General features: G+C 41.3%; 1 protein-coding gene across 5 annotated transcripts in view; it reads right to left on the bottom strand.

Annotated features, from left to right (window-relative positions):
- LOC136748123 (furin-1) overlaps positions 1–24,908 on the bottom strand; it is an 89,540-nt gene that overhangs the window by 22,206 nt on the left and 42,426 nt on the right. For all 5 annotated transcript variants that reach the window (XM_066701612.1, XM_066701609.1, XM_066701611.1 and 2 more), the window contains exons 3-6: positions 18,234–18,332; positions 11,716–11,811; positions 8,547–8,675; positions 8,278–8,354 (exon numbers count right to left, since the gene is read on the bottom strand). In XM_066701612.1, coding sequence (XP_066557709.1) covers positions 8,278–8,354; positions 8,547–8,675; positions 11,716–11,811; positions 18,234–18,332 — 401 coding nt within the window. The remainder of the gene's footprint in view (positions 1–8,277; positions 8,355–8,546; positions 8,676–11,715; positions 11,812–18,233; positions 18,333–24,908) is intronic.

Below are 24,908 nucleotides of genomic sequence, written 5' to 3'. Positions count from 1 at the left end.
GCCTGGCTAATGATTACAAATGGTCTTTAAAGAAACAAAAGTCACTTCATATCTTGAAGTCCATCTTGACAATAAAGCAAACAAATTTTGTTTCACAAATAATAGGCAGATGATGCACTCACTGTTAACAAGGCTGACAGAGGAGTACAGTCAGATTTGGGTCCTGACACACACTCCACTTACTGCTAAATATAATCACTGCCTAACGCTCAGACTGACAACATAAGCCACATCATTCGTCATATACCGGTACTATCAGTAATTTGTTTTTATTGCTTCGGCAGTCTGCATTTACGTCACTCTGCCTTTACTTGCTTGTTGAAAATTAACATCTAAAAATTAAAAAAACGTATCATTGACATTTTACTTTGCAATGTGTGCACGCATGTGTGTTCACATGTGATAGTATGATACAGTGCATTTTGCTGGATTTGGCTCCTCTAGAAGCCTGAAAGATGTACCAGTGCAAAGTAAAAGCAGCAAAACTGTTAGTCTATAGAAGACAGGAAAACAAACAGGGTTTGAAGATTAAGGTTTTCAAACTAATTCAATTTGTTGGTAATTTAGTAAAACAGTCCATGGACCTTCAAAACTGTGTAATCTTAAATGTGCCAATTTTGTATCTGTTGTGAACAATGCCTATTCTGTTGGAGAAAGCACTTACAATACAGCCCTAGCTGCAGGAGGCATGGAGCCAAGCTTAAACTATTAAATCATCATTTATTTAGAATGCAGACGGAACACTATGTCATACCGTTTTGTAAAAGCAACACTATTTTACCATGACAGGGGCTTGACGTTAACTCTCCTAAATACACTTTAAACTTGACAAAAGGCAGTCAGGCTGAAGTGTTGGGCCTGTCTGAAACTCTCCCTCTTACCTGGAGCTGAAAAAACAGAGTGCAATAGCCCGACTGCAATGAACCGAGAAATTACCTTGTGTCGAGTAAAACCCGAATTCAATTGCTCTGACTCTGCAATAGTTAAGGTATCGCTGTTATCCAAAGGAGTGTTATGAAAACGGAGAGCGGTATGCTCACCATTTCTCTGTATACAGGGATCTTTAATTCGCAGTATAAGGGTGTCAGTGAGATTCCCACCACAGCCAGACCATGACGGACAGAGAGGAAGATACATTTCCAAGTGCAACTTGTTTTTATCCCATTGCCTACATTAAAGTTCATCTGTACCTTCCCCATAGCTTGTGGTTCACCAGCCAGTGTTCTGCTCTTCCATAACTCCAGACACGCAAGCTGTACGACCTCCTCGTTTAGGGTACAGTGACGGTCTTTTATACAGGAAACCAGAGACCACATGCCTTAATTAAGAGATGAGACTCTGCATGGGCACCGAGGTCTTTGGTTCAAATCGTTTGGCCTCTCAGTCCATTCATTCAATGCAGCTGGATCCACGGCCTGCTTAAACGGATTAGGAGATTTTCCAGCAGGCTTAACTGAGCCCTCGGGCTATGGTTCTAAATCACAGGCTCCAGTGTTTAAACAAGTGAAGAGCTACTAAAGTATGTTTAATGGCTGGCAATACTCGAGCCGCCCCCTAACTGCCTCCTGCCCAGGCCACTGCTCAGCAAAATAAGCCTAGCTGGGATCATCTCTGTGGCCAACCCCCACTCCCTTAAAAACATGAGAATCCCATGTTAGTGCTGTTTTTAACGGCAGCCTTGACATGCAGTGTCTGTAGGGCAGTGAGGGAGGGCCACAGTGATGGATGGTTCCAGATTCATCCACTCAGGGTTGCGCTGTCATTTTCGACTACACAGCCCCGCTCTAAACTAACACACACAACTTTAACACGGGGAAACTAAAGTACATTCTCTAAAGAGTGCTATATCACGCTCGACCAACCGCAGCTCAAGGAAGAGGGAACCAAGACACTCCTATGATTTAAAGGGAAAAGTTAAATGATGGTATTTTCATGAAATGGTTGAGACACACACATTAAGGATGAAGCGAGGACAAAATGCACTTAAATTTAGTGCAGCGATGTAGAATAGTTCTACAACAATGTCCCCTGCCCTTTTCAATTCACACGCTAAAAAAGATTAACCCAGTGCGGAACACAGGATTCCTCAGATCTCAGCTGAAATGTATCCCACTCTACAGGGCTGAAGGTAGCCAGCTCTGGAATTCATAACAGTGGATAATGTACAATACAATTTAGGGAACTGGAACACGAAATCAGACTACAGGTTAATTCCTGACAGTGAACACTATTTTAGGAGATGTTTTGGAAGTGGCAAGCAAGTATTAAAGGGTACTAAAGAGGGCAAAGTTTAAATATGCTTCCACAGGCAAGAAATTAAAGATCATTTAACAGCAAGTAACCATTTCACCAGTCATCTTAGGAGTGAGTCTGCCGAGACTTGCACCACCACCACATTTCTAAAGCTGGATGTGACATGCAATGCCAGTTTCCACCATTAACCAACGCCAAGGATTGCAAACTTCAGCATCTGACTTTGGTATTTTTCTGAACTGACAATTTGTTTCCAAAACCCTATTGTGGGGGGTTATCGAATGGTTTGGCTCACCGCTCCCCACACTTCATCTTCTCTATAGATTAACAATAGAAACGGCACCAACCACAATCATTTTAGAAGGCTGACTGTTTGCCAGCAGTCTGAAACATTCATTCAATTTAGCTTCAAGTTACACTATTCCTCTGGCTGGGGTCACTGACACTGGATGTTTGACCAGTGAAAAGTGAAATTGTTATACAGATACAGAAGTTATTTTGTAACCCACTGAGGTCTTTGTTTAGTTAGAAAGTAGTTTAGGCTTTATAGGACTGATAAAAAGCCAAGTGAAAGAAAACATTTATAAAATAGTCTTCATCCAGTGTGTGCCAATGTTCAGAACCATTAAACACTGATTTCTTATAGCAGTAAAGGTGGTGGATACAAATAATGAGTGTAGTCCAACACTCTCAGAGTAGTTCATTTGAACAGGTCTCTCACCCATTTTTGCAGAAACAACAATGAACTGAATATCCAATATAAGGAAGAAAATATTCTGTACACCGACGTGTCTGTGCCAAAAGAAGAAGGTCAGCTGCACGGCAGGGCAGTGTATTGCTCAATTTTAATTTTGTTTTTAACCAGGCTTGATCTTGACAGCCTCTCTCCTCCACCAGCTCACAGGGGGAAATAAACCTGAGAACACGTCAAACCATAGGGGACTGCGTTATAGACCTGCTTTCCAATATAACACCTAGATTAACATGTGGATTGGTACGCTGTGAAGTATATAGGCACTGAACTGTGAATTGAGACACAAAACAGATGCTTTGAGCACTCCAGCCCATACAGAGGGTGAAGTGTCCTTTGTGAAATATTTAAAGTGAACACCTTACAAGTTTAGCTTTGGCGGTGACTGAAGGATGGGGCTTGGTGCACATTAATTTTGCATGCTGTTGTGCATGCATGAGAAGGACTACATGTTCAGGAAGCCAATTCACAGGAAATCTCATCGTGATCTACAGTCCACATCTACTTTGCCAAGTGCGCTCAGAGTTAATGAGATGGAGAACTACACCCTGATAAGATCTTATTTACCATTCCTGTTGGCGCCAGCAACCTCAACGTCATCTTGACGCTCATGCTGCAGAGTGACTCATATTGAAAGGAGAACTTGCCCAGGGAAGCTGTACAGGAGTAGGGCCACAATTAATACTACTGCCGTGTTGGGGCGGCTCAGTGATTTAAATCCAGTTGCTCATCTCAAACTAGAATGGCGCTGTATTCAAAGCAGACATGAAGAGCAGAAGATGGATCACTTGAGAACGGAAGTGTTGAATTGCAGCCAGATTATGGATTACAAATAGTTACGCATTTTAACGGGAGCACCAAGACATTTCTGGCAAGTTCCTGTTGTGCACAGAACAAGCTCATTGGTTAGTTGCATGATTGCTAATTGGATGCAAAATCCAGTTAATCACTCTGCATGAAGCGAATATGAATTAGCTAAGCTTCATGCAACAGAAATATGTAAATCACTGTAGTTAAAAAAAAAAAAAATGTATACCACCTCACTGTTCTGAAACTGTTCTGTTTATTTCTTTGCTTTTCAATTCATTTTACCTAAGCGATCCTCAAACAGGGCACACACCTGTACAGTAGTGTAAGACCCGTCAGATGAGTTTGAGGGCAAAAGGGCAGATCCACAAGGCACTAGCTCACAAAAGCACATGCTCAACAGGGTCTTCTGTAGATAATCCCAGTTGAAATGTGCATTTCCAAACACATTTAGTACAGGTTAAATTCACAGCAAATCCTCAAGGTTTTTTTTTTGTTTTTTTCTTAATTTTTTTTAGTTTGGTCTTCACCTCTTACACTAAGCCACTAGTGTCTGTGAACCTGCTTTCCAATTACTACTTAAGAACTGACACGAGAAGCTGTGCTCAGCTCATCCGAAGAAGCAATTGAATCAATTTCCTGTGTGCAATTACAACCTTTTCAAGTGCCCATGCTCCACATTGACAGGCTTGCTCCAGACAAGCAGAAACTTTCTTCAGCTGCCGTTCAGTGGGGCAGGAGTTTAACCTCCATTTAAAGCCTGAAGCAGTTTAACTAACACATCCGAGATGTACAGTACCAATATATATGCTGCAAAAGAACCTTTGGTGTCACATTTATTGAAACACTATATAGCATTAGTATTTAAAAGCATAATCTTAGGTTTTAAGCTTTTCCATTGCTGGGGAGAGAATTAAATAAAAACGCACAATAACCACACCACACAACATATGAAACAAGCTACCACCACCATATGAGAATATTTGGGACGTCTCGGATGTAATTGATGGGAGGAGTGGGGGGAGGAAGGGATGAGTGTGGCAAGCTATGCTGTGGTTTGAATGAGAGCACTGTATTTTAGAGCTGGGGATGAGAAGCTGACAAAGCCACTTCAGAGACCAACATGGGTCAGCCTGGCAGAGGGAGGAGACATGCCAACGGTGCCAGAGGAACACAGACCCCTACAGAGACATCACACTAACACTCCTTGCTGCCAGGCTGAGCTGATCTCTCCCAGTCCACTTTTCCCTCCCTCCCCCACCTCATGCTTTAAAGTATAATCATACCAGACAGCTCCATATGTGTGGAATGGGGCAGAAAATATTCCCAAATTAATGAATGCTACGACTGGAAACAAAGCTGTGATGCAAAGGAACTTCAGTTAACCCCCCTCCTCCTCCTCCAACTCGCAGGATAGCAGGAGGTAGTAAGGAATACATCCTTCCAGGAGGATTATAATGTTACGATTTGTTTTTAGCTTTTAATGGCCAACACAGGAGTGGTCATCAACACTGGTGCAAATACAAGTGTAAGTACAGTATATATGAAAACAACCACTGAGTGCCTCATAAAGGGATATCTTGCATGAAATGAATGTTTTGCACTTGCTTATATGGGATGTAGGGAGAGTTTGCATTCACTTAATCCATTTTTAAATTGCTTAACTGGAAGAAAAAATCAATCAATCAATCAATAATAGGGTTGTCATGCAGTCTGAACTACCAATGCAGACACTGAATAACAATAACCATAACCATAACCGTTAACTGGGACCCTTTCACTTTTGGACAACAGAAAACCCAAATATATTTATACACAAAGTAGAGACAAAATGGACAAGTATGCACTTGAATACTTTTTTATGCATTAAAACACATTGATTCTAGGGTAAAACTGTATGCTTAGGAAGAGGTTAAGCAAGATAAATAAGACTGAAAGGAGACGGTGCTTAAAAAAAGTTGTATAAATATTCACAAGCAGGGAAGCCAGAGAAGAAAGACAGCTTTATGGAGCTGAACAGAGATTGGCTTTTAGCAGGGAACAGGTCATTAGTGTTGATCCTGCCCAAAGAATATTCTACATTCCCAAAAAAACAAATCCCAGCTCTGGTCTTATACTCAGGGACCTGGAGAGCAGGAGATAAGGGACAGGATCAAGAGGACAGGGATCAACGTCTCTTAGAAGAGTTTCGGTTGAACCGTAATTTAGGGAAGAACAGGAAAGCAACCGCCCCACTCTCTGTAAGCTCAATAGGTTGCCTGTCAGATACAGGATTTTCGCAGAAAGTTTTACTCAGTTTTTTTTTTTTTTTTTTTAATGATGCATCCTGCCTACATGAACAAAGTCCACTCAACTCCATGGTCTACTCAGGGACTGATTGTGCTTTGCCCATTTATCTCACAGAGTCTGGCAGCTGTGTGGGAACAGCAGCCTCAAGCCCACGCTCTTCAGACTCAACTTGGGACATCACATTTCAACCAGATCTTAACTAGAAGCTTTTTGGCCTGTCATTACTGATCATTTTCAAATTGAAAACAAAAGAACCCCCACTGGCTCTAGTCCCTGAAAGTGCAGATTTTGTGAAATCCCTAATAGAAAAAACAGAGTTAGAAACCCCTGCTGAGACAGCTGTAGTGTCCAGCAATAAGAGACTGGGCATTTCTCATAAGAGCTGCACTTAATACGTTTTTTAATTGATTTGCTGGAACAGGGTAAGAATCAAGTTCCTTGAATAGTAAACATTTCTGTATACAATCTGTGCATTTAAGTGGAATAAAGTGGCTTTTGACATACATTTACTTAATCCCTCAGGATTTAGCATTTTACTAAACCTTATCACCATTACAAAACTGGTCAAGGGTATATTACAGATAATTTATAGGCAGAATCCCTAAGAAAATTAACCATCAGGAAAATAAGACATTATACAAAGTATTTATTTATAGATATGAACATTGAACTGTACATACTGCAGCCAAATTGATCACATGAGAAAACAATGGCAGGATGTAATCTTTCACTTAAAGTACAGGAGAGGGTGTGTAATTTAATAGTGTCTTTGCTGTAAAACAATTTAGAGAAAACAATGTGAGGCCTGTTCTCTTGGCCTGGGAGTTTCACAGTATATTAAATGGAAAAACAAAAAGTCAATCACAAAACTGCATTTTGTGGAAGACAAATTTTGTATTGCCAACATTGCTTTTTAAAGTACATTTTACAGTAGGTAAATTATCCATATCACAGTAGATAGTCTCCTGTATGTGGATTAGCAGACTGTTTCCTTTGATACTAATGCAGACCTGTCATTTCTCCACCATCACCACCGCAGCATGACAGAAACTGAGGAATCTGACAGGTGATGGCTCTCAGATTCATGAAAATTAATTGATTAGTGTCGAGTGAATGCGTCGATAACAATTATCAGGTGTTTCGTTCTTTAGGTTTCAAGGAGGGGGGAGGGAGGATTAATACTGATTATTCAAAACTGGCACACACTGGGAAGAGCTCGAGGGCTCATACTTGGAGTGGAGGCAACTTCAAAACCGCTTAGCTTCACAAACAAAGATTAGATGGTTTAAGTAAATTAATAACGCTGATAAACACTTCTCAAAGCATATGCTTCAGAATCTACTACAGAGAAGAACAGTCTTGCCTGAGAATCTAGTAGGGAGACCCTCGCCAGGAACACCCTGTTATTGCTGTTCTCAGTATGAAGCACTTCGACTCGGGGATGAAAACACTGGTTTCCAGAACGGTTCAAAATGATTCCAAAACTTTGATTTACAGACAAAGCAAACTTAATCCTGCAATTCCCCATGCTGAGGTCTGAAAGACTCCCTGTACAAACAGCTTGGCGTTACTGTAGTGTTTCGGCTGATAAACAGAATCCCTTGCCAGACTCCAAATTGCTCTCACTCCATTAAGCCCCTGTTATTTCAGTCCCAATTTCTGCAGGGAAACTATCCACACTCCCCAAACACATAGGTCTATTTCCATGAACGTCAAATAGTACATGACCTCTGCTCACTCTGTTCCCGAACATAAATAAGTGTGCGTGTGTGTGCGTGTGCTGTAGTATTTACTCATACATATGTACCCGTTAAATCAGAAGCATCATACAATCCCATCCCTGAGGAGCTCCTGCCAAAAGGCATCAGTGATACCGCCACTCTCCCACATTTCAAATCTATACTGAATCCGTACTTGTTATTCTGCATTTAAATTCTCGCTTTCCTTTTGTGAAGTAGCCCATTGCGACTCTGAATGATAAGGTTGGGTGGTATGCAAGCTACGGTTTACAGATTGGATTCATCTCCCCATGCCTCATGTGAATTTCATGAAAGCCCACCATGTAAGCTGAAACAGAAAATCCAACCACCACAGTTGGGGCACCAGCTTTCATACCAAACAAAATAGACTTCTCTCCTGTCCCAGGCCCCCACCCCAACTCGGCACAGCTCCCTTACCTGTTGTCGTTGAGCTGTGTGTAGCGGGGCTGGGGATCTGGGTCCTTGTCATTGACGTCATAGCTGGCTTCTGGGTCCTGGTAACGTCAAGAAAATTATGGTACAATTAAGTATTTTGTCATTGGATATTTGGTCATTTACAATTTGGACAGGTCAACAGTACATCTTAGGACATACAGAATGTTACTGAATGTGGATTTTTTTTTTTAGGTGAAAGTATCACTACACACATTCCTCTGACTAGGTCTGGCACGGAGACGGGGACTCACATAATTCTGGATCAGGTCAGGATGATTCTTCTCAATCCCGTCATCCAGGATAGACACAACAACGCCTTTCCCAGTGTAGCCCTGCTCCCAGGCGCCTTTAGCATTCAGGTCTCTGTGATTAGCGTTAAACTGGAAGATAAAACAAACATTAAAAATCTATAATATGACAATCTAGATCGAACCAAAATAAAATAAAATGCTATATTTCTAAATTCCCCATTTTCTATAAACGGTCTCTAACTGCTACTAGACCACACTGGCGTCACTTGCTGCTAGAGAGGTAGAGGGCCGACACAGGGCCCATTGTGTGGGTACCTCCGCGGTCTGTACAGGCTCCAAAAGACTGCCCTCTCCTTAGATTGCACACTGGCAGCGATCAGAATAAAATCGGAGCAGGAGTGCTGACCTTCAACCAGCCTTCAGCGCAGCCTCCCTTCTGGGGACTGCAGGGATGTGACCTCCAACCCCCCCACAGCTGCCCAGCGTGCACCTCAGCAAGCATAACGGCAAAGCTTATTTGAGCAGAAAATTGAATTTATTCACAGCCTCGCTTGCCTGCTCTTAGCCCTGTGTGACACGCACACTGGCCCCCCAGAGCCCAGATCCGACAGTCGGGTACACGGCTCTTAGTATTCAGAGAGCTCAACACTCCTGCCGAGCGCAACACCTCGGGATCGGGAGCCGCGGTGCTGGGAATAGGACGATCCTCGGCAGTGCAGTGCTGACTGAGAAGCAGAAGGCCTCCAGTCATCCGCGGGTTGCAAAATCGCAGCTCATGGCGTGATCACGGCAGACTGGGGGAGTTATGAGACGTCTCGAGGCACTCAACTGCAGATGTCGACCTTTGGTTAAATATTTCTCAGCTGTTCAAAACTACAGAGCGGTGCAAATATTCACAGCACTTCCAATATGACCTGGATTCAAGAGCATTTCTTTTACATTTCTGTCTTTCACCAACATCAATAGTGTCTTAAATACAGAGTGTGTGTGTGTGTGGGGGGGGGTAGTAGTTCTGATCTAAACTGAAGAAAGACAGTAAATAATACTAAACTTTTATAAAGGACTTAAGACGTTGACTTACATTTGATTTGAACTTTGTGTAATTATGTTGCATTGTGGAGAATTAGTAGGGTCAGAAGTTGATCCTGTATTGTGCAATCACTGATATTTTCCACAGATGGTGGGGGATCTTGGGGAATCAGTGCAGAAATGCTAAAAACAAAAACCCAACATTTCTCCACTGCCCTGTTTCTTCCATCTGTGCATTTTGTTTTCTCAATTTAAAATGTATTCTACAGCTTTAGAAATGTCAAAGATTCTGCAGCTGGATATATTTAATACTTTCATCCTCAGATCCTTGTACTGCAATACCAATGCCGTACTTTCCGAACTGTAAGGGAAATCAGTAATTGAATAGAACATGTTTCAAATTGTACGAAATTCAAATATTTCTCTGATCTGTGAAGACCATGGTTATCAAAGACCTAAACAGCAGAGAGGTCTGGTGAGGTAGTTAGGTTGGAGTAAAGGATTTATGAGGACTGGAGTAAAAGGTTTTAAAAATGTCCTAAGAATTAAAGCACTAAACAGCTTCATGGATAAGGGTAGGTTAGTGATGACTGGTGGAAAACTAAAAAATAAGGTTCTTAGATTGCAAAGGAAAAATATATAAAATGTGGCTTTCCCAACAGTAATCTGAGTATCTGTGGAGAACAGCTCCCAACACGTGTTGCTGAAACTTTGAGCCGACTGTTTAGCAGAGAATTGACTGTACGCTGAGGCCAGAGACTTATTTGCAAACGTGTTTGTTTCCATGTGTGAAAGCACTGTATTAAGGGATCTCTTCCAGAGAGATATGGAGAACTTGCAAGTATTGTATATTGATTTTGGGATTCCAATTTAATGGAAAAAAATTAAATAAAATAAAATGTATTATTGAGCCTCTTTTCAGAAAAGTCCCTACAAAACCATATAACTCCAAAGAACTTGATTTCCAGGAGTAAGACAAAGTGCTGTATAAATATTAATGAGTGAAATAACCAGGAGGCTCATTTATTCCTCAGCACTGAAATAGTCTAAGCAAAAGCTTATAGGGAGAGGACCTGTCTGAGGGCCAGTAAGCTACCAATCTTGATACATAGATTTCTCAGTACTCTGTTACCCTGCAAATACACAACCTTCAAAATAGAGTTTAATTGGACCACTCCCAAGAACAAAGCTTCTTAAATGAGATCACGTCAGGCTTCTTGTATAGAATCATTTGCCACACTCTTATTTATACAGTTTAAACAGCTCAAGAAACAGCCAAGTGGCAAAATTATTTCCTAAAACTTGGCAGTAAAGTTAGAGATTTTATTTGATCCTGCACAGTGACTTGAAGAGAAGACATTAGACCATCTCTGCTGTTCTTCTCCGTAAGGAGTGCTTTCACACTTCAGCACATACCAGCCACAGGCCAAGGTTACACCTTCCCAATAACTACCATGGGGACCTACAGAACTGGATCAGACTAAACTACATGCTTCAGTATTTAAAGCAGAATTTGCAGGCCGACCAAGTTATCACTGTCATGTCTAAGCTATTGAGATTCACAACCCAAATCATGAGTGCAGACTTTTCGAAATAGGCCAGTGTATATCAAAACTAGTATTTTCACTATGGTAACTGCTCAAAAGATCAAACTGATTAAATTTTTCGACTCCCATTACATACACTAATATTGAATTTCAGGGAAGGCCTTAATTTGTATTCATTTGGATTTGAAAAAAGAAAATGTATGAGAAGTATGCTCCCATTGGAACAGTTTAAATTAATTCACCCCTCTGTTGCATAATTTATAATCTATATAATCCAGATAAATTCAGCAGAGCTTTCTACAGGAAAGATTTATTTACATGGCAATCTCCTGAAGATAACAGGGCCTGCTTTTCTATGTGCATTGGGGATAAATCAAAACGCTCACAGATGAGAACAAAAGAAAAGAATACAAATGGAAAGATTACATCATTCTTTACAGCAATTTACACTGACCCGTGACCTGCTCTGACACTGGGCCAAGTACCAGTACAATGTGGGAGTATGCATTGACATTAATTTAATGTATAAATGACATTAAACCTGTGGATTCCTAACCATCTGATGTGGCTGCAGGTCATATTCTTCTACTCACCAGGTACCACTGCTGGGGAAATTTGGGGTCCGTGGGCTCAGTGTAAATATCTCTCTTCTTCCGCTTTTTTACCACCTGTTGCTCAGCCCACTTCACCTGTGGAAATGAGAGAACAAAACACACCCCTTCAGGTTCAAATTCTAGCACGGCAGAGCACCAATTAAAACTCACAAAGGACTTCACATTTAGATTGTTCAAAACCACAGTATAGGTAGTGGACCAGTTATAAGTACACTCAAACTGACCTGCACCATAGGAGGCTTATGTTATCATTCATTGCTTAATTGATAAAAAAAAAAAAAAAATGCTTTTCATTACAAAATATGCTGTTATATGGGAAGAAAAACATTTTCCAAGACAGGGCTCAAAAGCTAGTAAATGGCAACTATTCGGTGTCATGTAGACATACCTCTAAAACACCAATCAAAACTAACCTTTGAAACAAAAGGATAATGAAGAATAATTAAAGTGTGTATAAAATAACTTTACACAGAAAGCTGCTTATCACGCCTGCAAAGCCCCACCCCCAACCAATACACAGTTCTAAAGGGATCCTACAGGGTTATTATTTATTAATCAACCAGCTTGTGTTGAAAGTCACAGTAATTACACTGGTTCCATACCGATAGTAGTTTCCCTTGATCAGAGGCACTGGTCTGAGGCGAGCATCCATAGGACACTTTTAAATTAGATATTTGAAAGTAAGATTTCCTCACTAAAGGGTAACAGGATACTAAATTACACGTATTTTGCATTTATGAACACCCTCGTTAAGGGAAAGGAGGAACATCAAGGTATGGGTTTGGACTAATTTGAAGGCTGGGTAAAGACAGCAGGCCACTCTCTCGTTGCAGTGTTTATATACAGTCGCCTGCCAGCACCAGGCGGGAGGACACTTTATTCTTCTGAAAGCTCAGATGGGTTGCAAGAAAATGCAAGCAGAAGCAGATTGCATTATAGTGACAAGACCTGCTCAATTTGCAGGCAGGAGTTTCACCTAAACTGGATGAAATAAGCCGATATCCTATTGAAGATGCAGCAGACTGCCTGATCAGTGATAATACAGCGAGGCAAGGACAAAAACCCCAACACTGAAGGACAGTTGTACAGAGAACTGCTCCCCTGTATATGCATAGCTAGTTTCAATGCGTATTGCAGAAGTATGCCGGATTTGACAAGCTATTGCAAAATTAGATCCCCTCTTCATAAAATAAAAACCTACATTTTCACTCTTCCATGAACACTAAGGTGACAACACTTGGTCAGTGGGCGCACAGCTTTACACCTGACCACTTTGGATAGCACCAGTCATCCAAGCGGAACCGGTTTCTCTAACATCAGGGCAAAAATCCCCAAAGACAGACTAGATGGTTGATTCACTGCACACAACTGCAGGCAAATGTGTCTTCTGCAAAGCACATAGTAAGACGCAGATGTCAGCATCAAATTAAAAAGGGGGGGAGAGGAGTTACAACAGTTCAAAGTCTCTAACTGGGGATAAAATAATCCAAAAGTAAATCAATGAGAAGAGATTGTTTTTTCCTTTTTCTTTCCCCTTCTGAATTGGCAATTTAAGATGCGTGGTGCAGCTGGCAGCATCCATGCGGCTGGTCAAACCATATTAAAGAGATCAGCTCTGGCGAACAGGAGGAAGATATTAATCTGAAAATCATGTAACCTAAAAGCTGTTATTAATTTTGCTTAACATCACTCTGTCGGATCCCTTTCCAGAGGAGGAGCTGAGTCTTAATTATGACAGAGATCGGGAAGAATGGCTTAAGGGTAACGTCAGGCATTGCTTTCATTCACCCCTGAACATTTGGAGCTGCAGTGCGATTATGTCCTGCTTCAATCCAGAGGCTGCTTGTTAGGAAAACAGAATTAATTTAATTTTCTCTCTAATCCGAAGTCAAGGATTGCAAAAATAAACTGTGTGATGGGACTCCTCTTGACCCTTTAACTTTAGATTAAAAAAAGACAAAAAAATAAAAAGGATTTGTTCAGTGCAATGTAGGTGGCTGATACTGCACAATGGAGCACAATAGATTTCATACAGGTCTATAAATGACCTGTCATAGATTGGGGTGGTTAAATCTAATAGGAAGAAGTGCAGCTCTAATCCAAAAAGTAGTCTGCCCCTTATTTTTATATTTGCCCGAACTTAACACATGATCACAAAACAAAAGAACCCTCCTAAATTGTCTAATGCCAGTGACGAATTTCAATGCTGCAAACAAGGCATTAACATCCTTCTGTACAAGACTTTTTAATCTCATCCCAGATGCTTGCTCAGCCATGCAAATTAGCCAATTTGTCACTCTGCATTCCCCCTATACAATCTACATGTGTCCCTATTAGGCAGCTATCTCCCCAGATTTCCCTCAATAAACAATTATCTCTCAGGGAATTTGTAAAGGTTCGGCGAGTAATTGTGCGTTTCTCTGAGAAAATGCTTAGTTCTGCCTGCGTGGCGGAGAGCACCTTGAAGGGTTTCCGAATTCTTTTGAAGAAATGTTTAATTACAGAGTTGACGCATTGGTACACAAAGTCAAAAAGATTCTCCCTAATTGTGAATTGCTGATTTATGCAAACAGCAGAATGTCGTTAATTAAAAACACACTTTGGGGAGGCTCGTCTCTCTCATAGACATCAAGGTATAATTTGACAATTGCACTCACCCCCCCCCCCCCCACCCACTAACATTTATTTTCCACTATGAAAAACGGGAGGGTGCTGGGGGTTGGCTGAGAATGTAAAAGTGTTCAGACTAAAACCGCCAATGAAACACAGGAGTGAAAGCCAGTGTCCTGAAAAATGACAGCCAGTCTTGCAGTACTGTCAATCAACTGTGCCAGCTCATCAGAAAGCCTGGCTTGCTCTCCTCTCGCACAGGAGGATGGAGAATCGGACCAGGCGCGCTCAGCCCTGATGGAATTCTTCATTCGTAAGCAGAGATGATCCCCCGCTCAAGCTGGGTTGTTAATTCGGTCCAAAACTAAATAAAAACACTTGGCTTCCCACACACACACCTGAACCCTCTCCCAAACTACTCCCTCCTACTTACACAGCCCCGCTATGCCATTCCCAGGAGATATCCAGGCTCACGTCGATAGGGAGCCCACACGGATTAACCTGCGTTAACCCACAAATCCTAATCAATTAATTTCCTCTCCTGTCCCAACAAGAAAACAAGGGGAGGAAAAAAGCTTGAGTGAATTGCTTTTCACCTCTGTTTATTGAAAGGTTGCTGCTTGCTCCCCCTACCCCGACCAGGACCAGTTTAAAACGCATTATCCCACAACTCAGTGTTGGGGAGGGAATGGTCAGCAGCGCTCAGAAAACAGAGTTAAAGTGGGTTATTGGTCTTTACATTTATACAGTTACATAACAAGTGAAGAATTTGCCTGGGCTCAAGGCAGCTGGTTTGGATCAAGGTGATTAAATTGAGCTCAAGAGGATTGACAGGGATGTGGATCAGGGTTTTACCCTTTATTATGGGTTGCAGGGTGGGAAGCATATGGAAATGACAGACACTCAGCCTACTACACTGGGAGCAACCTGTCTCAGAGTCCCTAGCAAGGAGTTAGAAAGAGGAAGAAGGGAAAGAGGAAAGAAATTTCTCCAGAACATTCCTGTGCTGATCCTGTTATTATGGAACAGGGTCTCGTTTAGGACAATAGATATTTCTGCACTGAGAGCATCTTGAAACCTGGTCTCAAGTGAGATTGTGTCCCTAGTCAGTGGCACTAATTTCCAGAAATTAGTCATGGCATTATGATTAACATTCACACAGCGCTGAATAATATCAAGTATCTATGGGCATATTCTTAGACACCCTGGTCTGACAGACAGGAATAAGATCCTGACAGGAACCCGAGAGGCTTGAGCTTAGATTGGGGAGGGAGTATTTCACTGCAAAACATTGCTTCACTGTTAGATCAGATCACACTTTGATGTCAGACTTCCTAGCAATTTGACAAGAAAAAAAAAAAAAATGACATCTATAGAAACACACTGTCCCCTCAGGCAATTAGTGTAAATAAGCAATTAAGAACATCTGACATTGATACAAAGTGCACCGACCAGCACCGAAAAATTGGAGTTTCATATTGTTTTTAAAGAATAACTTTTAAGGGCTGTTCTACACCACACCAAGCCAGGCAGCTGAGTGGCTTAATAGAGTTACTAACTCAATCGAAATAACTCATCAACTCCAGATCCAAACAGAGGTCAATCACAAGACTATTGTTTAATATTACATAGGGGCATTTTCATCAGATTATTTTCTTGCTCATATATCTATATCTCAGCACTTTGGCAGGCACAACATTTTAGATGGTGACATTTTCCACTTCCCAGGCACTTATGAAGCCTGGAGGAGACTGTTACTTTTGGTGTGAAACCACATCAGGATAGATTTAAACAGAATAGATTACTATTTTCTTAAACTGGCATTAATATATTCTCTTTAAAATCTCATAGGATTTGGTTTGTAGAAAGTGTCCAGTCTCTGATGATGTTTGCAGTGGTTGCTAAGCCAGCTCTCAGTCCCAAGACTCTGCAAACTGCTTCACCACACCACTGCCACCACTTCAAAAGGCCCATTGAGTCCTAACATCACAGCCCAGTCTTCTACAATGGTTCAGTGATCCACAGGTGAATAATGGCCACCCAGTCAGTGTACTGATAAAACTGCTAGGAGTTACACGAAGGCAAACTTTAAATCCAGTACATCGAATAAACTGGCAGAATTTTATACTCTCTCAGATCTTATGGACATTAGCAAATCTTCATTTTCTTCATACCGTGTGTCAGAGTATAAAATCAAAATGTATGCACAGTAATTAATTTGGAGGGTTTTTAATCTCGTTCAGTGGCTTTTCTAATTAAAAAAACATCTGACCTGTTTGCCAGCATCTAAACAATTTGAGGCTAGAAGGCTCCTCTTTCTGTGGTGCTCTGGAAGCTGAGGAATTCAACAACAGGAAATCAAGCTGCTGCCTAAACGGAAATCGCATCCAGAGAACAAGCTCTGTGATCACTGCGTTGGAGGGTGGGTGGAGGGGGATGGGGGTGTGGGCTTGCTTTCCTGTTTTGCACCTGTTCATCACAACCTGCCCCTTCCCACAATCTCCCTCCTCTGTCACTGCACCATGTGTCTGTACCACCAAGTTCACCACACAGACCTCGAAACAATCTGGAAGAATGCTTGTAAACCAACCCAAACCACCCCAAACCACCAGTAGAATGGCTAGCACAGGAAAGCTCATCTGGCATTGACACCTGCACAGCTTCCCCTAACAGAGGCACACAGAGCTTGCAGAGGGTGGAGAGTCCCTTGAACTGAAATGCAGACGTGGAAGGAAGCTAATGCACTGCGGTCGCAGGTTTCTGCATTTGAGGACTTGTCCCTCTGCAGAGTTATTTAAGAGCAGCTCTGGAAGCTGCCAAGCACAGTGGCGAGTCCTAATGAATTCCCTTTCAGTCAGAGAACAAATGTTTCCCCAAGGTGGAAAGCAATATTCGTTAGTTCTCAGAGGGCTCCCCACTGAGCCCCTGGGTTGACTTTAATGAGCCCTGGACTGTGAAAATCAGGCCCTCGCGGGATCGTTATTCAAACCTATCATTGCTCCTCCGAGTTGGACAATGAGAGTGCACTTCTTAAGCAGCAGCCAGCCCTGTTAACATGATGCTGGGGCTGCAGATTTAAGCCAAGCTGCTCTGTAACAAAGCCCTGGATAGTGGGGAGGAAGGCTTTCTAGATAGTTTTCTTTCCTAAATTGACAGGTAGATCTTTACAGAGGGGGCTAGTAATACACCTTGCCTGTTTCAGGCCCATGTACTTCTGCCATATTACCAAATTCTGAACCTGGAATACAGATTATAGAAAACAGAATATCACTTACGTAAGTGTAAATATAATACTATAGATGTATTTGAGTGTTTAAGGATTAGTTTCCACTTAACATATACACAATTCATGATTCAATTTGTGTGAAACAAAACCGAAAAACAATAATGAGGCATCAGCAAATGGTCTGTGAAGTGAGTGGGAGAGGGGCTATGGAGTATGGTGGACAACTTTAGTTCAACAAAATGTCTACACAGATTACCAGTCAAGTACGTACACACTTATGCTGCAGCTTCTGCGAGGGTTAGAACAATGCAAAGACACGACTGCACAGAGTGCACAAATCCAGTTTGCATCATGGGTGCCAACCTCCTCAAAATCACTAGAAATGCAGTAAGCTTGGGCGCAGTAAACACTGTAATGACATTTGTAAGGTTAAGAACACAGGCAGAGAAACTTTAATTACATACCCATCTCTGCAGCAAAAGATGAATTATTTTGATTTTCAGCAGGGTCAATAAAGTCAGTCAAAGTACTGTTTAGATTGAAGTCTGACAATGGAATGAAATGGAAGTTCCTTCCTTTGTTTTAGAGCTCAACCTTTCTACCAAAGCCCAAAATCCTCCCACCACACACCACTTTCTAGTGGCCCCCCCCAACTCTGTACCTGTGGTTCCTTATGCAGCCTCACGTGTCTTGACTGATGGTGAGAAAGAGATCTTTTCGCCACGGCATGGTGCTGAAAATGATAATAATCCCCAAATATCTGTGGAGAGAGAAAAACAAGTCTATATTAGTCTGGTTGCTTCTATGACGGGTTAACTTCCCTTTGATGCAACAGGTATATTACTTCCACACATTGCAACACCAATTTATTTCCCAAGAAAAACACCTGATTGAGTGGGTTAGCTGGGAAAGGAAGGAGGGAGTGTTTTTTCACAACGCTCTGAAAGCAAGTTAAAAGAAACAAGGGTGTCGAGCATGTAGAGCCCACAAAGAAAGAGGGGAGGGCTATTATGGCCAATCCCCAGGCTCGCCCAATAACATCACATGACTGAGAGTAAACTCCAAGCTCTGGGTCAATGTGAAAGTTCACACACCCATCTGGTCTAAGCCAACAGTTACAACATACAGAGTCATAGGAGCCCACTAATAACCCAAAACTCAAATTATACATAAAAAAAAACTACATGGGGAGTGGGGATATAACTTGCCTATAGGGCCTATTGTATTATTTTTGTCTAGTTATTGTTTTTACCAAAACCAAGAGAAAACAAATTAAGGATTTCATAGAAGTGTCTCCGGCTGGCAAGATTTGTGAAAGCACAACTGCGCATATCGCATAGGTTGCCAAGAGTTGTCCTAGGCTTTTAATTTATGCCATTCCCTTACAAGACCCTTAACAGACTAGGTTGTCTGAACTCTTTAGATATCCAGTACAAGCACGGACTTGCAATTTCGAACATTGTGCTTGTGTACAGGATGCTTCGTGCATTTTGTAATTTAGCAGTGGAAGTCTACGCACACACATCGATGACTCTCTCAAGCTGTGTGTAGCAGGGGAGACAGAAACTCACATGTAATAACTAATGCAATTTTGCTCATTACTCATCCTGACACTGTAAAAGAGGGGAGAGAAGAAAAAAAAGAAAAACAATAAGTCTTTCCTAAACCCTCTCCCCAGACCTATGGGACTTCATTAGCTTGAATTCTCTCCAGGAGCAAGACTACACAAACCAGTCTGCTACTCCAACCCTGCCACCCACCACCCCCTTCACAATGACACAAAACTACTGCCCAGGAACAGGGGCAGGTGTCAGCTGTACAATAATGAAATGATGGATTGTCATTCACTCCCTATTCCAGGCTTAATTCGGGAAGCATTACAGTGTGGAGTAGTTAATTTCACACAGGTTTTATTTTGTATTGAAAAATAAATTCTCCTTGGATCGGCGTGTAACGTTTTGTGACACGAGACATTATTTTATTTCTCTCCACCAGCTCTCGCACACCAAGAAAACCAATAAACCAGCCCAACTGCATGCTTGCTCTCTCATATGGAGGTTGATCAGTGGCAAAATTAAGATGAACGCGATAATGAACATGAACATAAAGATGATTATTAACATGAAGATGCAGACTGTCCGCTTTTACAACGTTGCCATAGAAACTGGTCGGAAGTCAAACGCAGAGCGATGGCGGACAGACGTGTTTCATTGGAAGTTAAAACTTAAGTTTCCATATTGTATGTTGTTTGTTTTTATTCGGGAAAATGTACAAAAGACACATCTACTCATACTGTATCTATAGATAAATGGAGGTGTTAAATTAAGTCCGACATTTTACTCGATTGCATTTATTTTAGGCTTTATACAATTTACTGTGGAGCTATAGAACACATACAGATATAAGTAGGCTATATATATATACACAAACACACACACAGTGGTTAAAGCACACGACTGTGAGACAATGTATGGATGATGTTTTTTTATGTATACATATTTTTCACATTTAATTCCATGGAGTTAAAGAGTATGGAGGACTATCCATACTAAAATTAAAAATTGTGAAAATAAATTATTAAATAAATACATGGACATTTAGGCCTATCTATTTATTTATTCATCTATTTATTAGTTTAATCATCTTCATGTTCATCTTAATTTTGGCACTGATCACCCTTCATACTCTCAGGTGGGACATGACAGACCACCTGTACCAATCCACTCATTTCAAGATTGGCTGAATGGTTAAAATTAACAAGATAATATAATTAATATTTGCCTCCTATGAGATTTAGGCTTTTTATAAATTTCTGGCCCCAAGGAAGATTTTTTTGTTTTAATAATACGTCTCATGAACAAGTTTCACTTCTGTGTGCGTTAATTGCCTTCTTTGTTTCAATACTGTGTGGAGGTTTAATAAAATTGCAGATGTCTCATGGTAAAAAAGCACTAAATTTGGTTCATATTTGAATACTCCACTGGGGTATATGCTTAACTGAACTCCCTAAACGGTTCTTTAAATTACTTCCCTAAGAAAATATTACTGACAGAAGACTAGGGAGGTGGGGGAACACCTGACATTAGTTATGCCTGGAATGTCACGACAGGGTAGGACAGCAGTGATGGAATGACGTGAATCTAGGAAGTCAGCTGAGAAAACTTAAAAATAATGGTGCACAGCAAGTCACTGCAGAATTAACCTAATAGGGTGAAGGCTTTAGTCACCCCTCCAAACACAGTTGGCACTTTAAAAGGCTTCACATGGCTTGTCATCTCAAGGATGACCTCAGGGCAGTTCGGCCCGGGCCACAGTTCATATGCACATGAAAAACAAAGCACAACGAAAGAACTTGGTCCTTGAGTGCCTCTGTGGACAAGTTTTTATTACATAAACCATGAGAATGTGCAGTCACTCCCTTGATGGAAATTTCTTGAAGAGGCTTTAGAAGACAGTGTTGACAAAGTCGGTCAAAAATTCTAATCTTTTCATACTTTTGTATAGGAAAGAAGACAAAAAAAATTCAGTGAGCTACAGGGTGTTTTCCTGTTTAAGGTGTGCCCCAGGCAAGAAGAGGCCTGTATTAAACACAGGCTATAACAGAGCAGGGCTTTGCACAGCTCAGTGGCAACTTACACCCTCCACCCAGAAAACACCCAGTCCAGGAGGAGAATCGGCCCACTGTGGGGGTTTTAGAGTCTCAGTCGGTTTTCTTAAAATACTCTAAAAAGATGCCAAGGTAGCTCATCTATAATTGTAATGGTGTCAGCCTTGGCGACACCAAGTTGGGCCCACGCATACAGGAAATGCTTCAGTTCGACATTAGTTTTATTCACCAGCCTATAATGAAGCCTACGCCTGTCCACTTAGCAACAAAATGCCAACAATTTTCTCACCGACCAATTTTAAAATACAAATTTGTCAGCTCCGAGGTGATGCAATCACTTCACAGGGCGGTGTGAAGAATGGCCTGCGGATCCAAGAGCAGACTACTCCTCATTTACTTACGGTTTGCCAGGACTGACTGATTACAAGGGGAGAATGCTAGCGATTGGATCAGCAAGGAGAACCTGAGTGGTTTAGGCCCATTGCTTATTGCATAGTTCGTCAAAGATCGAGCCACAGGAACATGGTAGAAAAGACAGACTCCATGTGACATAGCAGGCAAGCAAATGACATAATTAATTTACATAGATCTAAACCCCAGTTCCATGTGGTACTACCGTCACATGACCGAATACCACTGGATGTTCCCCTCGCAGAGCCTCACACAAGCTCTAAATCTGAAGTTAATGACAACCCTCGACCCCACTACTTGGGAACAAACCGCTTTGTACACACTGATCAACAGCAGGAGACTATTGAGAAGCCACATGAAAGTCTACTCTGGCCATGTCACCCGCAGTTCTGAGCAAAACAAGAGGTTTCTCAAGACTGGAGGCGTCCAGACAGGGCGGGAGAGCAAAAGGCGCACAGACACCAAGCCTCTGGACAAGACTGCTTTGCATATAAAATTCATAAGCCCATGTATTATAGATCTGTTATTATAAATAATTATATTTACATAGTTTGTATTATCTATATTTTGGAGAGATGAGTTAACTTGTACTGGGAATCTTCAAAATCCTATCTGACACATCCACCCAGGAAAGAACATGTCAATCCTGCGGAGGCTTAGGTATTGATCCTAGCCTGCAGTCTCAATGATGCCATGGACCTGTTCAAATGAACTAGCTTGCAGTCTAATTATAGCAGCACTAGAAGAAAAATACCAATACAATAAAAAAAAACACATTTCTCATACTTCTATCAAGATCACAAACCAGCTCTATATTTCCATGTTGTACCGGTTATTTCTTACCACCACAGCACCAGGGAAACTACTTAGCTCCTTCAAAGCTTACTGGTCTCCTGAGGTAATATTTTTATTTTTTTTAATGTATGAAACTTGATACATATTCCTTGTTGTACATCAGCTCTAATTGAGGGAAGAAAATCGAGGAAAATGGGTTTTAAAATGTTTGGTTTGAAATTGCTTTGATGTTTTCTCTACATGTCTGCCAGGACTCTGATACCTCCATAATAACAGGAGGACTTTGTCAAGTTGCTAAAACAGGGCCATATTTTTTAATTTATGTCAATTTTCTTTCCATCTATAAATCCCTGGAGGGAAAAAATCCTCCTATTATAAGGAGGTTAAAAACAGAACTGCGTTTATATTGATGGAGGGAATTTCAGCCCAGAAGCTCCTCTCCAGTTCTTATTTAATCACAAGTAAACAGGCAGGATTACGGCACGTTGACACAAATAACCTTCCCTGTACAAAAGAAAGGGGAGAATAGAAAAGAAAACCCCTGGGAGAAGAGATTTTACGCTTGACAATGAGATGTCTTATAGAGCAGTAGAATCCTCCACTCTGAGGCATGCAATGGATTTTCAGACACTGTCTGAAGAATGAAGGAGAGAAATAGAGAAAAAAAAAAAAAAAAAAAAAAAAAAAAAATTATATATATATATATATATTGAACCAAATGCTGACATTTAGTATGAAAGCGAGAGCAGCTCCAGAGCAACTATTGTTCCTGACAAAGGAGAGGAGGATAGAAAAATAAGGAAGAAAAAAAAAAAAAAAAAAAAAAAAAAAAACTGATGCCGCTTTAGTATGTGCCTTCAGATAACAGCCGATGAAAAGACGGGCATCGATCTGGGACAGCATGAGCAACGCAAAACCAAGAGCACACAGGGTCCCACAGATTTCTATGAAAAGAGCTTTGAAGGGAGCATCTCTTCCTCTAAAATGAAGTAGCTAAGTAACATGACTTATCGGTTTAAAAAAAAAAAAAAAAAAAAAAATGCACTCTTTATTGATGTCGAGCAGGAAATGAGTGACAATTAAGCCAAAGGCTCACCGGCAAACTGCTTGGCTGTGATTTAAATACAATTCTGATTTTGCTCAGGGCAGAACATGGCTTGCTCCGAATTAATGAATCACCAAGCTTGGAGACTGCAGCCAGTCCTACTCTGTTGTAATGACCAGCAGCTTGGCTTAGACAGAGTGGCCTGGTTTTCTCACTGCATCTTTCCAGGACAGGGGCCTTCCAAGGGAGGTACAGACAACACGGCTCAGTCTCAGGAGCAGCCACACACAGCTGCTTGTACTCGCGCTGACTGGCAGGCAGGCATTAGGGACCGGGCCGGAGGGGAGTAGGGAGTTCCAGGTTTTGCTGTGGAATAGCTTCATTCACAGAACATAGTTGTCACAGTTCGATTGAAAACTCAAAGCAGCCAGTTATGTGCTGCCAGAGGTGAGATGAATTCATTCTTTGTTATTTTTGCTATAAACAACAAAAAACATGAAGAGTGCATGTCAGAATGTAAACAAACCACTGGCCAGGTAGAGGGGTGCATCTGCCTTGAACCATTTCACCCACAGTCTACTTCCTCTTCTGCATGAAGGCTTTATTTATATTTAAATGGTGATCATCACAAGCAAAACATTGTAATGCTACAATGTTCTTCACAAACCAGTTCCCCTTTTTAGGATCTAAACCTTGAAATCCAGAGTGATTGTCAGGCAAAGTCTGAGGCAAAAATCTGAGCTTCTGCAAGACTGCAAGAGTGAATTCAACGCTCCACTACCTCAAAGTGGCACATTGACGTCTATATTTGCCCACTGAGTTATGGGCACTTTCACAGGAAGGAAAACAGAGTCAACGTTGTCTAAAATTAATGGACGTGGGTGTTGTCTCACAGCATGCACCCAGACAGGCTGAGATGAGTGAAAGGTAAAAATCAATAAGCCCATTAGTGGAGGACAAGAAGGAGAAAAGTATATGTTGAAGGTCTCAGTGGCCTGACCTTATAGAGCCATTTAACCAGAAAACAAGTACCTTATTGATAAAGACTCTGCAGATAGTGACCTCCTCAGACTACACAGAGTGCACCAAGGTTAGCCTTTCCAAAAGTACAGTGGTGATATGCAAAAGTGTAGTGGCATTACATTATCACTTCACTACTAACGTGGGGGAGTTAGAGGACACAAACATTTTGGTAGCATTACAGGGCTGTCATTCAAAACTCATTCAGACTATAAACTTTGAGGGGAACGCCCCAGTAAACAAGTTTCATCCCAAGCGATTTTCCTGGTTAAATGCTTTTAAGTGCATCAATAAAAACAGGCTTGATTTCCTCCTTTCAGTAAATCACATGGTTCTTTTCAATTATTTACAGTTCCTGTTTAGCTTTTAACCAATTACAAGACAACACCAAAATTATCAAATATATATATTTCTACAAAACATACAATATGGTTTCTTGATCTTTGAATTGGTTAGAA

The sequence above is a fragment of the Amia ocellicauda genome, chromosome 4 (assembly GCF_036373705.1).
Source record: "Amia ocellicauda isolate fAmiCal2 chromosome 4, fAmiCal2.hap1, whole genome shotgun sequence".
Taxonomy (NCBI): domain Eukaryota; kingdom Metazoa; phylum Chordata; class Actinopteri; order Amiiformes; family Amiidae; genus Amia; species Amia ocellicauda.
This window is presented reverse-complemented; position numbering and strand designations above follow the sequence as displayed.